Here is an 18850-nt window from a genome sequence, read left to right on the forward strand (position 1 = left end):
CATTCCATATCCTGTAATAAATCTCTTTCTGCTTTTGTAAGAGTAGATTTAGTTTCCGTAACTAAAGCTTGACCATGCCTGGCTTAAATTACTGTGGCTACCTTCTTTTTCAGCTTCCCTGCTTCTAAACTTTTCATCTATATAGTCCCAGCAGCAAGAATCACCTTCTTTAGCTGGTACTCAAACTGTATTCTTATTTTTTCTTAGTACTTCATCATCTTACAATCCAATTAAATGTTTGAACCTGTTGTTGTTGCTAGGTGCTGTCAAGTCAGTTCCGACTCATAGCCACCCTATGCACAACAGTTTAAACCCAAGCTTTTGGAATTAGACTGCCTAAGTGCAAATCCTAGCTGCAATACTTACTAGCCAAATGCTCTTGGGAAAGATACTTTCAGCACCTAAGTTTCCTCATCCATAAACCAGAGTTAATAGTACCGTACCTACCTAAAAGAGCTGTTGTTAAATTAAATGAGATAATACATGAAAATACTTAGCATGATAAGTTCTCCATATATGTTCCCTCTTCCTGGTCCAAATATTTCCTTTAACAACAGTCAGACAACTTTATCATGCCCTACCCATCATTTAAGAAGTCCTCGTAGCACGACAGTTAAGTGCTCAGCTGCTAAGCAAAAGGTTGGTGGTTCGAACCCACCTAGTTGCTCCATGGGAGAAAGACCTAGCGATTTGCTTTCGTAAAGACTAGAGCTTAGGAAACCTTATGGGGCAGTTCTACTCTGTCACACTGGGTAGCTATGAATCAGAATTGACTCAGTGGCACCTAACAACAATGACAACTCATTGTTTACTCACTCCTGTGCTTTTGACTTATTCACGTGACTTTCCTTTTATAGAATAACTGCACCACTTTTTTTCATCACGCTCTGTCCTCTCCACTCTTAAAATACTGCTTGAAAACTTTGTTAACACTAAGAGCTGACCCCAGTTCAATAATAATCTATGCTACAGAGTACCAATCTTTCCAATTCTTAAAATTATTCAAATTTAAGGTAAATGACTTTCTCTCAAGTATGCAATATACAGATTCCTACAAACAGAAGACAGATTATGTGAGTTGGCCTCCAAAGTTCCTTCCAATTCTAACATTATAAAAATTTAATTTCAATTTTTAAATTGCACTACTACATAACATGCATGTTTTAAGTAAACAAAAGTCATGAACACATAATACACTGAAGCATTATAGCTATGATATACTACAGGAATCAGTCTTTATTAGAATAGCATCATTTTAATTTCAGTCTTAAATGTTTCAGTTAGTACTCACAACTGAGACTGAGTTTCTTTTCTAATATAAAATCTACACAAAAAAGTTGGGGGAATTACTATAATTCCCACATAACTACTTTCATTTTTACATCTTTCAGTTCTTCTCCATATGTATACATATTTTTATAAAGATAAAATCGTAACATACAGGCCAGTTAAAATTGATTCCCTGATTTAATCTTTCTGTTTTGGAACTAAATTCTTTTGTCCATTTCTAAACCATTTTTTTCCCATTTCATGTAATATTTAGTTAGCACAAGGCTCACATCAATTTGAAGTTTTTTTTTTTTTTTTGTCATTTAAGCATTAAACCATTGGATTGCATTATCAAAGACTGCCCCAATTCCATGTTTGGTATTTTATGTGAAACTAATGACACTTACCTATGATGGTAGAACGTAAATGTCCAACATGAAATTTTTTGGCAATATTAGGTGAACTGCAACAAATTACAAATGTTACTTTTCTGTTACAAAAAAAAAAAAGCAGTTCTAAAAATGAACTAGGTCATGCCTCCATAGTTTAACCTAATTGGGGGCCAAGGTAATTTAGGGCAAAGCTAAGTTAAAAATTAGAAATTTAGAACAAAGATAAAACAGAACTCAGAAAGAATCCTCTTTAGTGAAATTGAACCTGTGGGTCATGAGGATGTACCATGCACAGAAGTGGTACACTTATGAAGCAGATACACTTAAATATTACAGAAAGATGAAGAAATCTGGAAATACTGATTTGATGTAAACAATGTAGATTACTGGGAACTAAGTTCAGTCCAGTGGTTCTCAAATCTTACTAAGGATCTCAAGGAAATTTTGTTTATATGGATAATATGTATCAATACTTACTGTATCAGAAATTAAAATGTAAAATATTTATGCATAAAACTTTCCAAAATAATGAGAAACCTGATTCATCACTCCAACTACTCAATCAACATGTTTATCTTGAATCTGGGTGATGAGCATTTGGGGGTTAATTATACTATTCTCTTCGTTTTGTGTATGTTAGAAAATTTTGTAACTTTTTCAATACAAAAAAATTAGATAAATTAACTTGAACGTAGTTAACTAAAAGCAGTAAAGTCAGAGCTTAAATTTTGGTCATCTGACTCCAAAGCCTTGTTATATTCCCTTTTTAAGGGTCTTATAATTTTAAAACTTGATCTCACAGATTTATGTACATAACTGTGAAATTATGAAACCACAAGGATGTTCACTTAATCATTTGAAAACAAAGTAAATGTCCTTCTAAAGGGTTAAACAGCAAGTATTCTTCCACTACCAGCCAAGATAGAGTGACAGGGACTAGATTTACCCTTCTGCTTTTAAACCATGAGAAAAACCAGAAAAAATATATATAAAACTGCTTTTTCAGACACTGGATGACAGGCACTAAAGACTATGATCCCTCAATGGATTTCAATTTTTCCATGTGTAATTCAGTGAGACCCCAGAAGATAATGAAAAAACCCTCAGCTGCCCAGCCAGCTTGATTAGCCAACACACAAGAAGGGTAGGTACTCACCTGAATTCAACCACTATTTTCTTCTGGGGAAGATCAGAGAAAAGTTCACTTTTTAATCCATATTTTGAACCATCTTCGATTACTTGTTGTAACACTGTCTAAAATGTAAAAGTATGAGATTTAGTGACTGGAAAAAACTGCAATTTTTCTTAATTACTTTGTTATTGGGAACTAAATGTTCCTAATTTGCTAATCCAGGCAGCCACTATGACCAGGTCACAGTGGGCATGTAAAATGAAACCTATTTGTTCTGTCTGTTCTAGAATCTCAATTTAACATTGTTCCTGGGTCTCCAAGTCAGGGGGCTGCCATGTTAAGGAGTCTGCCTTTTTTCTTAATTAAATCTTGGGTTCAAGAAAGAGCAAACAGTATTATTCTTGAATTCTATACCCATCACTGATCCACCAATCACTACCTATTTCCTTGCTGAGTCATTTAAGGGACAGTAAGAGTAAGAGGAGGAGCCCTGGTAGTGCAGTGGCTAAAGCGCTCAGCTGCTAACCAAAAGGTTGGTGGTTTGAACGCGGCAGCCATTCCATGGGAGAAAGATGTGGCAGTTTACTTCTGTAAGGATTTACAGACTTGAAAACCCTACAGGTAGTTCTACTCTGTTCTTACAGGGTCGCTAATGAGTAGGAATCGACTTGATAGCAATGGGTTTTTGGTTTTGGTTTTAATTTGCTAATACTAATTTATAGAAATGAGAATTTTACAGCAGTGGCGGCAATAGCACCACCACCTCCACCACCCTGTTCTCCTGTTACTAAGGCCAGTCAGAGTAGCAATAACAAGGGTTAACATCTTTGGCGGTCCTAGGCCCTTTTACATGTTCATGTCTATTAATGTAATAACTGATGCTGTAGATGTTTAGCAGATGAGGAAACTGAAGCTTAGAGAGGCTAAGTAACTGTCAAAAGTCTCACAGGAAAGAGTAACAACAAGATCAGAAGCAGTATCCATTAACTACTACACGATGCTGCTGCTTCTGTGAAACTAATTATCACAAGTAATGGTAGAAGACAAGTAAAAAATTATAATACAAATGTCTACTGGCCATTTAATTAAAAAACAAGAAAATCTCACAGAAACTTACAAAACATATTCCAGGTTTCTAGTTATTAACAGTATTATAGTTCACAAAATTCTTACTTTATTTTGCTAACGGTGATAATGCAGTTTTTTATAGTGTAGGGTTTCGAATTACTATGATAACCTTATATTTACTCTTACAGTGGCTTAGCTTCACACACTGGAATTTGAGTCCTAAAAAAATGTAGTTTATGATGTGAAGAATTTTATTAACATAAGAATTGCTTAAGATGATCACTAAACTGAGCAGGCAACAAAACAATACAAAACAACCAATATTCAAGAAGCATTACAAACTGCTAGGTTTGAGACTAGGTGCTTCTATGTTTTCTTAAAGCTTCATGATCTTCTAAGATGGGCAGTATTTCCCATTTAACAGATACAAAAACTGAGGTTCAGAAAAAGTATTTCCCCAGGGACACAGAGAAGATGAATATTCTCTTCATTCCCACCACGCAGTAGGAAATACAGAAAAGGGACTAATACAACATATAGATAGATGTTAAATAGAATAGTGCTTACCCTACATTAACCAAAAAAAAAAAAACCAACTAGCTGCTGTCAAGTCGATTCTGATAGCAACCTTATAGGACAGAGTAGAACTGCCCCACAGAGCTTCCAAGGCTGTAATCTTTACAGAAGCAGACTGCCACATCTTTATCCCGTGGACTGGCTGGTGGGTTTGAACCACTGACATTTCAGTTAGCAGCTGAGCGCTTTAACTACTGAAAGATGACTGGTGACAAAATGATTGGAAGCAAGGAGATAAATATTAGTGAGAAGGAATCAATATTCAAATTATTCTAAATTTAAGGTCTATCAACCTGTTTACTTTCTATTTCTTTTTATGTAATGGATGGTTAATAGAAAAATTTTCGAATTCTCTTTAGCAAATGACCGTAGGTTCACTTATTTCTCTGGCACACACACAAAAAAGTATCTTCAATAAAAGACTATCTTAAAAGCTCTAATTCCTGAGGTAGAGCCAATGTGGCACTACAGACAGAAGCACTATGGTGTCCCTCCATAGCAAAGACCTGAAAAAGCAAGTAAAACAGAGTCAAACATCAGTGCTAGAATCCTAAGCATCAAATGAAGAGATAAAGAACTCAACCAAGCACTGAAAGGAGTAAGAAACTGATAGATAATAGAGAGCAAGGAGAGCTACAGAGTGGAGCTCTCTAATCAGCTAACTCAGCACGGATTGGCCATCTTGGACTCCTGTTGGAGATCAGAAGACAGGGAGTACAGAAAAGCAGCTTCATGGAGCTCCCAGCAGGAGACAGAGCATCCACTGGACCTGCCCTGCTGCACCATAGCTGAGCAATTGGCCCTGCCTACTGGAAAAGGTGGTGAGAAGTATTGTGCCCACACACAGGCAAACAACAAAGAACTTGCAGCCTGCCTGCTCAAACATAACCAAATAAAACAAAACAAAACAAAAAAACAGGATGAAACAAACAAATCTACAATCAATAAACAAAGAAAATAACTACTGAATGTCTTCAAGACAGCAGATAATTTCAAAACATATAAAGAACAAAACAGGATGGTTCCAGTAGTGTCCAAAATAAAACACCAGATGACTTTCCAGTAGAAGAAAAGGCACTGGAACTCTATATTCAGAACTATCCAAGAGTCGAAGGAAAAAGCAGACAAAAATGAGGAAAACATAGACAAAATCATAGAAAAGACAGGCAAAACAATAGAAGAATTCAGGAAAATAATACAGGAACAAAATGTCAAAATAAATTCACAACTAAAGATCATACAAAAAGAGCAATTAGAAATCCAAAAGATAAACAATAAGATTTCAGAAATGGAGAGTGTCATAAGTGTGAGGAGCAGATCTGAAACAATGAAAGACAGCATCAGTGAACTTGAAGACAAATAACTGCATACCACTTTGTTAGGTGAAAAATCAGAAAAATGAACAAACAAAAATGAAGAAACCCTGAGAATGACATGGAATACAATCAAAAGCAAAAATCTGTGAGTGATCAGAGTTCCAGAACAGAGGGAGAAAACGAAAACACAGACAAGATCACAGAAGAACTGCTGACAGAAAGCTTCCCTAATATCATGGAAGATGAAAAGCTAACCATCCAAGAAGCTCAACAAACCCCACACAGGATAGACTCCAAAAGAAAATCACAAAGGCATATCATAATGGCACTCACTTAAAACAAAGACAAAGAACCCTGAGAGGAGCTCTAGAAAAACAAAAAGTCACATATAGAGGGAAAACTGTAAGACTGAGTTCTGATTACTTGACTGAAACCATGCAGGCAAGAAGGCAATGGGATGACATATACAAAACCTTGGAAGGAAAAAACTGCCAACCAAAAGTAATATATCCCACAGAACTCTCATTCAAATATGATGGTGAAATTAGGACATTTCTAGATAAACAGAAATTAAGGGAATATATAAAAACCAAACCAAACTTACAAGAATTATTAAAGGACGTTCTTCAGTCTGAGAACAAACAACATCAGGTGACAGCCTCAATCTAGGACACAAGACTGCACCAGCCAGATACTAACCTAGGAAATGAATTCTCAAGGATCAATCAAAACTAAAAGATTTACAACAGGGAACCACAGAAATTAGTCTGTAAATGACAACAACGTCAGAACAATAAAAGAGAGAATAAATGGTGTAAGTATAGAACTTTCTAATGGAGAGGAAGGCAAAGTGATACCAAGTAATAAAAGACTGGTTCAAACTTAGGAAGATAAGGGTAAATTTCAAGGTAACTACAAAGACAGTTAACAAACCTACTCATCAAAATAAAGAAGAAAAACAAGGTCTCAGTAAAAACAAAATCTATAAAAACAAAGGAAATGAAAACAAACAAACCCACAAACAAAAGAAATTCAGCACAGGAGAGAGTAAGGGGAACAAAGAAAATATCAGCGCCACAAAATGACAGCAATAAATTCGCACCTATCAATAATTACACTGAATGTCAATGGTCTCAATGCACCCATAAAGAGACACAGGGTGAGAGAACAGATAAAAACACAGGATTCATCAAAGTGCTGTCCACAGGAGATAAAACTTAAGAAAGACACAAATTTATTTAAAAAATCAAAGGATGCAAGAAAATATATCAAGCAAACAGCTACCAAAAAAGAGCAGGAGTGGCCATACTAATGTCAGATAAAATAGACTTTAAAACAAAATCCACCATAAAAGACAAAAAAAGGGCATTATATAATGATTAAAGGGATGAGCCATCACGAAGACATAACTATAATGAACATTCATGTACCCAATGACCAAAACCAAACCCAGTGTCATCAAGTCTATTCTGACTCAAAGCGACCCTATAGGACAGAGCAGAACTGCCTCATAGAGTTTCCAAAGAGCGCCTGGCAGATTCAAACTGCCGACCCTTTGGTTAGCAGCCGTAGCACTTAACCACTATGCCACCAAGGTTTCCTACCCAATGACAGGGCTCCAAAATATATAAAACAAATTCTAACAGCACTAAAATGAAATTGTCAGTTCCACAATAACAATAGGGGACTTCAACACACCACTCTCAGTAAAGAACATACCATCTAGGAAGAAATTCAACAAAGATACAGATGATCTAAAGGACACAATCAGCCAACTTGAACTCATAGACATATATAGAACACTCCACCCAACAGCTGCAAAGTACGTATTTTTTCCAATGCACATGGAACATTCTTCAGGATAGACCACATCTTAGGTCACAAAGCAAACCTCAACAAAATCCAAAATATTTAGATAATACAAAGTACCGTCTCTGATCACAACACCATGAAAGTAGAAATTAACAACAAGAAAAGCAAGGGAAAAAAATCAATTACATGGAAACTGAATAACTCCCTGCTTAAAAACCACTAAGTAATAAAACAAATCAGAGATGGAATAAAAAAATACCTAGACTCAAACAAGAGTGAAAACACATCATACCAAAACCTTTGGGACACAGCAAAGACAGCGCTCAGAGGTCAATTTACAGCAACAGATGCACACATCAAAAAAGGGACAAAATCAAAACATTAGCTATACAACTCTAACAAACAGAGAAGAGCAAAAGAAGCCCACAGCCACCAAGAGAAAGGAAATAATAAAGATCAGAGCAGAAATAAATGAGAGCATAGAAAAATAGAATCAACAAAACCAAAAGTTAGTTCTTTAAAAGGATCAACAAAATTGACAAACCAGTGGCCAAATTGAAGAAAGAAAAACAGTTGTTGCTGTTTGTTGTTACATGCCATCGAGTCAGTTCCAACTCACAGCAACCAGAACGAAAGAAACACTGCCTGGTCTTGCATCATCCTTACAATCGTTGTTATGCTTAAGTCCACTGCTGCAGCCACGGTATCAATCTATCTCATTGAAGGTTTTCCTCTTTTTTGCTGACACTCTACCAAGCATGATGTTCTTCTCCAGGGACTGATCCCTCCTGACAACATGACCAAAGTATGTGAGACACAGTCTCGCCATCCTTGCTTCTGAGCAACATTCTGGTCATACTTCTTCCAAGACAGATTTGTTCATTTTTTTGGCAGTCCATGGTGTATTCAATATTCTTCTCCAGTACCACAATTCAAAGGCATCAATTCTTCCGTCTTCCTTATTCATCATCCAGCTTTCACACGCACAGGAGACGACTGAAAACACCATTGCTTAGGTCAGGAGTAACATAGTGTTCAAGGAGACATCTTGGCTTTTCAATACTTTAAAGAGATCTTTTGCAGCAGATTTGCCCAGTGCAATCGGTCTTTTGATTTCTTGACTGCTGCTCCGATGGGTGTTGATTGTAGATCCAAGTAAAATGATATCCTTGACAACTTCAATCTTTTCCCCGTTTATCGTGATGTTGCTTATTGGCCCAGTTGTAAGGATTTTTGTTTTCTTTACGTTGAGGTATAATCCATACTGAAGGCTGTGGTGTTTGATCTTCATTAGTAAGTGCTTCAAATCCTCTTTACTTTCAGCAAGGGAGGTTGTGTCATCTGCATAACACAACTTGTTAATGAGTCTTCCTCCAATCCTGGTGCCCCATTCTTCTTCTTATAGTCCAGCTTCTCGGATTATTAGCTCAGTCTACAGACTGAATAGGTATGGTGGAAGGATACAACCCTGACACACCTTTTCTGATTTTAAACCATGCAGTATCCCCTTGTTCTGCTCGAACAACTGCCTCTTGATCTATGTACAGGCTCCTCAAGAGCCCAATTAAGTGTTCCGGAATTCCCATTCTTTGCAATTTTATCCATAATTTGTTATGATTCATACAGTCAAAAGCCTTTGGATAGCCAATAAAACACAAGTAAACATCTTTTTGGTATTCTCTGCTTTCAGCCAGGATCCATCTGACATCAGGAATGATATCCCTGGTTCTGTGTCCTCTTCTGAAAACAGCTTGGATTTCTGGCAGTTCCTTGTGGATATACTGCTGCAGCCACTTTTGAATGATCTTCAGCAAAATTTTACTTGCATGTGATATTAACGATATTGTTCGATAATGTCCGTATCTGATGGGATCACCTTTCTTGGGAATAGGTATAAATACAGATCTCTTCCAATCAGTTGGCCAGGTAGCTGTCTTCCAAATTTCTTGGCATAGACAAGTGAGTACTTCCAGCGCTGCATTTCTTTGCTGAAACACCTCAATTGGTATTCTGTCAATTCCTGAAGCCTTGTTTTTCACCAATGCCTTCAGCACAGCTTGGACTTCTTCATTCAGTATCACTGGTTCCTGCTCATATGGTACCTCCTAAAATGGCTGAACGTTGACCAGATATCATCTGACTGATGATATAGAGGTTTTCCATCATCTCTTTCCACAGATGTAGTCAATTTGATTTCTGTGTATTCCATCTGGCGAGGTCCATGTGTATAGTCACCATTTACATTGGCGAAAAAAAGTATTTGCAATGAAGAAGTCGATGGTCTTGCAAAATTCTATCAGGCAATCTCCGGCATCGTTTCTATCACCACGGCCATATTTTCCAACTACTGATCCTTCTTCTTTGTTTCCAACTTTTGCATTCCAACCTCCAGTAATTATCAGTGCATCCTGACTGCGTGTTCAATCAATTTCAGACTGCAGATGTTGGTAAAAATCTTCAATTTCTTCATCTTTGGCCTTAGTGGCTGGTGTGTGAATTTGCATAATAGTTGTATTAACTGATCTTCCTTGTAGGTGTATGGATATTATCCTATCATTGACAGCATTGTACTTCAGGGTAGATCTTGAAACATTCTTTTGACAATGAATGCAATGCCATTCCTCTTCAAGTAGTCATTCCCAGCATAGTAGACCATATGATTGTCCAATTCAAAATGGCCAATACTTGTCCATTTCCGCTCACTAATGCCTAGGATATCAATGTTTATGCATTCCATTTCATTTTTGACAACTTCCCATTTTCCTAGATTCATACTTTGTACATTCCATGTTTCGATTATTAATGGATGTCTGCAGCTGTTTCTTCTCATTTTGGTCATGCCACATCAGCAAATGAAGGTCCCAAAAGCCTGACTCCGTCCACGCCATTAAGGTCGACTCTACTTGAGGGGGCAGCTCTTCCCTAGTTTTCTGAGTGCCTTCCAACCTGAGGGGCTCATCTTTTGGCACTATATCAAACAATATTCCGCTGCTATTCATACTGGCTAAATCTTTTCAGAAGGAGACTGCTGCATCCTTCCTAGTCTATCTTAGTACGGAAGCTCAGCTGAAACCGTCCGCCATGGGTGACCCTCCGGGTATTTGAATACTGGTGGGATAGCTTCCAGTATCACAGCAACATGAAAGCCCCCACAATACGACAAGCTGACAGACATGTGGGGAAAAAACAGGAGAGGATGCAAATAATCCAAATATGAAATGAAATGGAGCCATAACAACAGATCCAACAGAAATAAAAGGGATCATAACAGTACCATAAAAAACTGTACGTCAACAAATTTGAAAACCTAGGAGAAATGGACAAATTTGTAGAAACAAACTACCTACCTAAATTAACACAAAATGATGTTGAAAATCTGAACAGACTCACAACAAGAGACTGAAAAGGTAATTAAAAAAACAAAACTCCCAACAACAACAATAAAAAAACCATGACCCAGATTGCTTTACTGCTACCAAACATTCAGAGAAGAGCTTACGCCAGTACTACTCAAACTATTTCAGAACATAGAAAATGAAGGGATACTTACAAATTCATTCCCAGAAGTCAGTATAACCCTTATACCAAAACCAGGCAAAGACACCACACACAAAAAAAGAAAATTACAGACCAATATCTCTCATGAATATAAATGGCAAAAATTCTCAACAAAATTCTAGCCAGTAAAATTTGGCGTTTAAAAAAAAAAAAACCACCACCACCACAACCAAGTGGGATTCATACCAGGTATGCAAGGATAGTTCAACATTAGAAAATCAATCAACGTAATCTACCACATAAATAAAAGAATCACATGATCATCTCAATTGACACAGAAAAGACATTCAATAAAGTCCAACACTCACTCCTGATAAAAGCTCTAAATAAAATAGGTATAGAAGGGAAATTTCTCAACATAATGAAGGGCATCCATACAAAACCAACAGCGAAAACACCATTCTTAACGGAGAGAAACTGAACATTCCTCTTGAGAACAGGAACAATTAACAAATATTCCAAAATGGCTGATACCTTCTGTTTGTCTACTTCCATCATCTTTTTCTGTGAATGATTTTTATCATTTAATCTAACTCTTCATTGATCAATATTTTTCTATGGTTCTTATGAGGATTTCTAGGGATGCTATCACTACCTACCTGGCCTGGTCAATTCTTTGATCAATAGTTGAAAAGTACTTAAAATCATTCACACATTGTTTTTGTGGGTTCAGTCACCTAGCTTGAAAGGTATCTACTGCCTATGGGCATAAAACAGTCAATGAAATAATGAGCAAAACTGGAACTGTTTAAATTAGTATCTTTTTTTCTGCCTTTCTGTAATTTTTGTAGAGCATGCAAGGTTGAATTTGGCAAATGAAAAAATGCATGTGGAATAAAATGATGTTATTCGTTATGTATTTCTGAGGTACACCTAAGAAACAGGGTTTTGTTTACATTTTTTTCTATTTGGTTAGGCTCATGTCTCCCCACCCCTTCTTAATTGAGTTAGCTAACGCTCAACTTACAGTTTCTCTTGAAAGTCAGCAAGCTACTAATAGGTGGAGGTTTTCTACCAAAACAAGTTTTTCACTTTTTAAAAATAAATGGATCACATCAATTTCTAGCTTTGAAAAATTTATTATCTAGCCCCAGAAATTTGTAGTTCCTACTGCTTTTAATTTCATTCTGACCGGATTTAAAAAAAAAAATTAAAAATCAAACCAGTTGACTTCGAGTCGATTGACTCATATTGACCCTATACAACACAACAGAACTGCCTCATAGGGTTTCCAAGGAGCGCCTGGTGGATTCAAACTGCCAACTTTTTGGTTAGCAGATGTAGCTTAAGCACTACGCCACCAGGGTTTCCTCTGACTGGATATACAATCTTTTACGAACAATCTACTAACTCTGAGAATGATCTGTGTGAAGACATTTTAAACCACTATTAGTGAACCAAGCTTAAGCTAACATTTAATCACCACTGGTGCTACCAGTGCTAATAATTCAGTTTGCAGTGCATGAAGAGATATATTCTATGGGAGGCGAAGCATGTAGAAGCAATGCCAAATTAATAATTATCTGCCTGAGGAGTACTGGACATAGAACACCGGTTACATCCTAGTGCTGAGAACTTTTAAATGTTCAAAAAAGAAAAAAAGTTTTCAGAATAGTTCTAGGAAGGGTTGAATTTTTTTCTTGATATGATCTGAAAATTCAGAAGGATTTAGGCAGATTTTTAATAAACAAGCTAGTGGGCATGCTTAAACCAGAGAAAATTCTATAGTTTGTGAAGTTTAATAAAGCACGAAAATTCACAGCCATTGTAATTTTAAAATATTAAGTATGTGCCTCACTTCAAAATAGAGACCACATGTCTCTCAGCTAAGCTGGCTATAAAGGCTAAACTCTGTCTACCGGAGTCCATTTCCCGATCTCAGGGGTAGGGAAAAAAAAAAAAAAAGGAATATTTCTGCTGATCAAGTGGCCAGAAGTTTGGAGCACACTTTGGGGAACTGCATTTCTACTTCCATAAAAACTGAGACAGCAATTAGAAGAAAGAGTCACTTATTTAAAAATGGAAAATTAGATTCCCTGGTTCCCTAAGCTGACATAAAATATTATCAAAAGCTCAGCAGGTTGTAGGCACTTTTTAACAAGGTCAAAACATCTGTTCTTCTTGTCCTTGTGGCTGATTTTGGGTTAACTAATTTACCTTGATGTAAAGAGTGAAAATAGGAGAAAAGTTCAAAGATCCAGAGACAAGCATAGAATACTAATAACTCTTCTTCAGGGGAATTATAGGGTTGATGGGCCAACGTCTGTAAGCTGTATAACCTTGGCAAGAAGCAAAATAATTAAAAATTTTGGCCTTATAGTTATTTTCAAGTCTGCAGCATTTACTAAGCCTGATCTACACGATACATGTGGTTTTTGTTTTGTTTCTTAAAGTAACAGACTAAAGCCCGCATTGTGATAAATTATAGAATTCAGTTAAGATGAAACTCTCAACAAAAGGCCAGGTACCACTGCAGGATTATCTGTCCTTCAAGGCTTCGCTGAAGTGAGACCCAACTCCTCTCTGCGATTTCCCCAATCCTTCTATGCCATCCTGATTTCTCCATCTCTGAACTTTCTTACGCCTATTGTATAAGCCATTAGTTTCCAGTATTTTTTGTTTTATTAAAATAAGGAGCTGCTTATGGCTTCTTCTATATACATTTTATGCTTCCAACAATTACAGGCTACCAGAGAGCAGAAACCATTTCTAACATTTTTCTTGTTTTCAATACAGAGTCCATTCATTTATTCAACAAATAAGTTATCTAGCACCTACTACATACCAGGCACTGTGCTAGGAGGCTAAGATAAACACATTATAAGCCCTCATGGAAATTAGAGCATAAAAGGCAATAGGCATTAATCAAATACAAATTTAATTAAAACTATTGAGTTCTCTTAGGCACAAAAATGGTATTGAGTATGTGAGAGAATTTCCTAATTTTTAGAAAATACAGGCTGTATGTTTAGGAGTGAAGTTATGATGGCTGCAACTCACCTTCAAATGACTCAAAAACATACATGTACAAAGAAAGACATTATGGCAAAAGGTTAACGATTGTTGAATCCAGGTGATGAGTATCTGAGTGTCCACTGTACTGTTTTTTCAGCTTTTCTGTATGTTTTAAAATTTACATGATAAAAAGTTATGGAAAAGATAAATATGAAACAGGGCTAATAATCCCTATTCCATCTATTCTGCCAAACCAAAACCAAACCTGCTGCTGCTGAGTCAGTTCCAACTCACAGCGACCCTACAGGACAGAGCAGAGCTGCCCCTATAGGGTTTCCAAGGCTGTAATATTTTGAGAAGCAGACTGCCGCACCTTTCTCCCACAAAGTGGCTGGTAGGTTACAACTGCTCACTTTTTGGTTAGTAGCTGAGGATTTAACCACTGTGCCACCAGGGCTCCTTATCTATTCTACAGGCAGCATGGTATTAAAATATTCAGTGATCGATACAAAATATAAATTAATACAGAAAAAATTAATATATTTTCCTTTATTCTTGAAATAACCTAAAAAAAAAAATTCATACACACACATAAATAATGAACAAAGGGTATATATTATAATACAAATCATTCATCAAATCATTGTAGTAATTTCCAAATCATTTTTTTAAGCTTAGAATTTGTTAATGTGATTTTTGTTTGGCATAGCTGTCACTAGCTAAATAGCGTCCCTGCTCGGGCCATGATTTGACTTAGGAAATTGTCAAAAAAAAAAGCAAAACAGTAACTGTGATAAGTTCTTCAAAGGAGAGACACACAGTACTCTGTGAGAGAACATATAAATGTGGGGGTCAGAAAGGAAATATCAAAAGCTGAAGGACAAGGACTTACCTTGGGGAGGTACTCCAGGCCGAGGCATTGGCGTGTGTAAAGGTTTTGAGGTAAGAGGAGACACAGTGAGTTCAAGAGCTACAGGAAGACCACCACGGCTAAAGAGACAGTGAAAGCATGATGGCTGGAATAAAACTCATTCTTACCTTTGTTAATAGCTCTCTGTTTATTTTGAAATTTACAGTCCCTTGACCAGTGCTGATTTCACTCACCACTGTATCACATTTGAGCTGAAAAGACAACAAATCAAGTAAAACATGTATGTTATAAAATATGCCTAATGAGATACGTAGTTCTAATATGATAAAAACAGCTTACGAAGGCAGCAGGTGAATCTTCTCTTGTAGTCAATATATCTGCAACTGGACTTTAGCTAGCCTCTTCAGTCCCGTTCCTCTAAACACAATTTCCTCTTTTCCTGACTAGAATACTGTTCTGCATTCAAAGAGTCTCTCTTCCTCCTTCCCTCTCCTCAGATTCTTCATCTAACATAGAAGAAAGAGCATATCACTCTATCCCCTGCCCTGCCTATGCTGACATGCAGTGAACAATTTGTATCTTACCTATCTTTCAGAGTCATAGGACAAGACACTATGTGAAGCCTACACTAAAGCATTTACACCAACATGTAAATAATTTAAATACTGTCTTCTATGCATATACCTTCAGTTTTTAATCTACTAGATGCTCAAAGTACCTGATAAACCTAGGGAACTTGAAGAGATCCCTGTTGCCACTGAAGAGCCACTACTCTTTATTTTTGAGAATTCACAAGAGATCTGGTAAAGGGTCTAAACATTTTAATTAGAAATAACTCTACTCCTGGTATACTTCCTGATAAAAGTATGTGGTGATTTTTGCGATCACATAAATATTTATTCAGCTACCAAAGCTCCTTTATTATACTCTCTCATTAATTAAATGTCATTTCCTAAGATACTGACTTTTGCTGCTCCAGTTCTTCAGCGTACCCAGATGTCGTAAACCTATCAAAATAACCTTACCCAACATCTGCCTTTTCTGATGATGTAACATGAACGATTTAGATTTGGCCATTGTATACAATCCTTTCAATTCTTCTTTTAGCTGCCAAACCCATCAGAGAAATTAGAAAGAGGTTTATTAAATCATCTAACCACCTCTTCTCTGCAATCATGATTCTATTTACATCTAATCATTTCTTTTTATATTTTAAAGTTCATCTCAGAAACTCATTTAAAAAATTGCAACCCACTGTTCTAATTTACCAAGCTTGTTCTCTAAATCCAAGTCCATCCAGCTTCAATCTGTAAACTTAATTAACACTTCAGTCCTCCTTTAAGTAGTTAATCAACAAATTGAACAATGTCAGCTCAAGAGGAATCCTTTATAAATAATTTGAAAAACCACCCTAAAACCTTACAGTACAGGGCTAAAACGAATTTAGACATTTTCCAAGGTGTCTTGAACAAAGAAACACTATTAAATTCATTATTATGGTTGAGATAGCCTGCAGAGTATTTTTCTTTAAAATAATAGGTTTATTATAATGTCAAAAAGACATAATAGTGCTAAGGTACCTTCTCTGCCAGTCTCTTGGCTTGATCTTGAATGTCTGGTCTTAAATGGTCTCTCTTGTTTTCCAATAGAGAATCCACAGAAAGCTGAAAATCAGCTTCTTCTCTAAAGACAGGCATTGAAATGGGAAAAAGCTGTTGTTACCTTAAAATATTATTAGCATAACAAAGATTTTAATCACTTGGGGTTCTCCACATCAACACAATTTTATTAGAAGGTGGTATGCTTTGAAAATAAAAAAGCAAGGAAATTAGAAATAAAACCTTTTATTTATTTAGAACTGTTATCTTTTATCATTTTATAAAATTCTTCCTCTTCTATTACCTAACTCGCTTTATGTTATCTCTGTGAGACAGGTACAACAGTTATTTTATAGATGTGAAAACTGATGTCTGACAAGTTAATTAAACAAAACTCTACTACAGGCTAATAAAAAGACTAAGGAAAAAAAAAAAAAAACCACCTACACCTCTTGAACTCTTCTATAATACTTCCCTATTTCAAGGTCCCTTCAAGTGACCATTTATATCTCTAAAACAAAGCCAGATATTTTTAAAATGCTACGATTTAAATCTTCAACATAAGAAAAAGAATATTATTCTTAATACTCAGTAGTTCACTAAAGAGACACTTTAGCCACTGCCATTTGTCCTTTTCATTGAGTTGAGGATGAAACAGTGCAAAAACAAAGCAACAGAGAAACAAACACAAAGCAACCAATTAATAAAAACAATCATTTGCTTCATAATAGCAGTTATTTCTATTTTTAGGCAAAAACGGTGGGGAATGGAATCAGTATGTATACAGGTAGCTTCCACAGTATCCATGTTTTATTTAAAAAAAAAAAAAAAAAAGAATCAAGATTGTGCCCTCTCCACTGCAAAAAAAACTGAAGTGAATTTGGGGAAAAGACCTGACAACGATGGAAAATAAGCACATGAGTGCTCATTACATTTTTCTCTATAAACACTTCTGGAGAGGTGAAATAGTTTAAGGTGTAAAAAAAAGTTTTTTGAACTCAATCTATAAACATCTATATTTAACTACCTATACTGACCTATTACTGAACACCTCCTGATGTTTAATAAGGAGCCAGGGAATGAGACTCTACCGGCAGAATAAGTGGGTTGATCCATTGTCTGTCTAGCCCATCTGTCACTGGAACAAAAGGGCATATTTTGGAGGGGGCATAAGTGACTTCTTTCATGTCACTCCTGAAATTTAGGGATATGCCTAAAATATCTTGTGTGGCTTCTGCTTAACATCACATTAAAGAACCTACTCTATGATGACCATTAAGAATCATCCTGAGTCTTAATCCAGTATCTAGCAGTGTAGCGTGAATTGCATTTACCAACCCGAACTCATTTCCTGACATTTAAGCTGCGACTACTGACCCAAATCCACCTACCAATCAGTATGTGCATGGTCTTCGGCATGCTGCTTGCCCTCTTTGGACCTCAGTAAAGTGGTGATGATGTTGGTAACTACTTCACAGAGTTACTGGTAAGTCAAGTCCTGGTTAAATAATACTAATTCTAGTTCTAATGTTAAATAAAAACATTAAATAAGACCAGTATTGATTCCTGGGGAATTAGTCTGTCTGTACTTCTTCACACACTGGCTTGGCAGGCAAACTATACCCTTTGTTACTTTTCTCAGATTATTCGCTAACCAAGACATTACAATTCAATTTTCTAAAAATTAATTGCAGAAATTCATATAAAGCTTGAATATATTTATCGTATTCATTCTTACCAAAGGATTCTGATAGTTTAGTCAAGTAGCTGTACCAATAAATAAAGTGGGAACTGAAGAAATTAGTTTAATGAGATGGGAATAACACACAAAGCAGGACAGAGTAGCACACGAACACACAGATATTTAAATAAATAAAATTAAATTAAAAGTAAGCCCTATATAACAATATTAATTAAAATTATAAAGATTTCAATATACCAAAGATTAGATCATGACTTTTGAAACATAGTTAGAATACTTTAAAAAAGGTTTAATTTGACCACAAGCATGAGAGAGCATGCCTCTCAAACATTCAGGAAACGTAACAGTCCAAATGATTTTCTTTGGATAGTTTTTAAAAAATTATGGATATTAGGATGGCATCTATAATTTTATTCTGGACATGAATAACATACTAGTATAATCAAATTTTTAAAATTTATTATGTCAATAGAATCACAAATATTTCCGATTGGTTCAGTGGCAAGAGGATTAAAAAAAAGTCACCTTTTGGTCTAGTAACAATGATTAACAACAATTTGTTCATCTAGGAATATGTAAAACATAAATTCTGAAATTATGT

General features: G+C 36.0%; 1 protein-coding gene across 1 annotated transcript in view; it reads right to left on the reverse strand.

Annotated features, from left to right (window-relative positions):
- RARS2 (arginyl-tRNA synthetase 2, mitochondrial) overlaps window positions 1-18850 on the reverse strand; it is a 57205-nt gene that overhangs the window by 31875 nt on the left and 6480 nt on the right. The window contains exons 3-6 of the mRNA XM_049896995.1: window positions 16530-16632; window positions 15117-15200; window positions 2818-2915; window positions 1677-1732 (exon numbers count right to left, since the gene is read on the reverse strand). Of these exons, the coding sequence (XP_049752952.1) occupies window positions 1677-1732; window positions 2818-2915; window positions 15117-15200; window positions 16530-16632 (341 nt within the window). The remainder of the gene's footprint in view (window positions 1-1676; window positions 1733-2817; window positions 2916-15116; window positions 15201-16529; window positions 16633-18850) is intronic.

The sequence above is a fragment of the Elephas maximus genome, chromosome 1, assembly GCF_024166365.1.
Source record: "Elephas maximus indicus isolate mEleMax1 chromosome 1, mEleMax1 primary haplotype, whole genome shotgun sequence".
NCBI lineage: Eukaryota > Metazoa > Chordata > Mammalia > Proboscidea > Elephantidae > Elephas > Elephas maximus.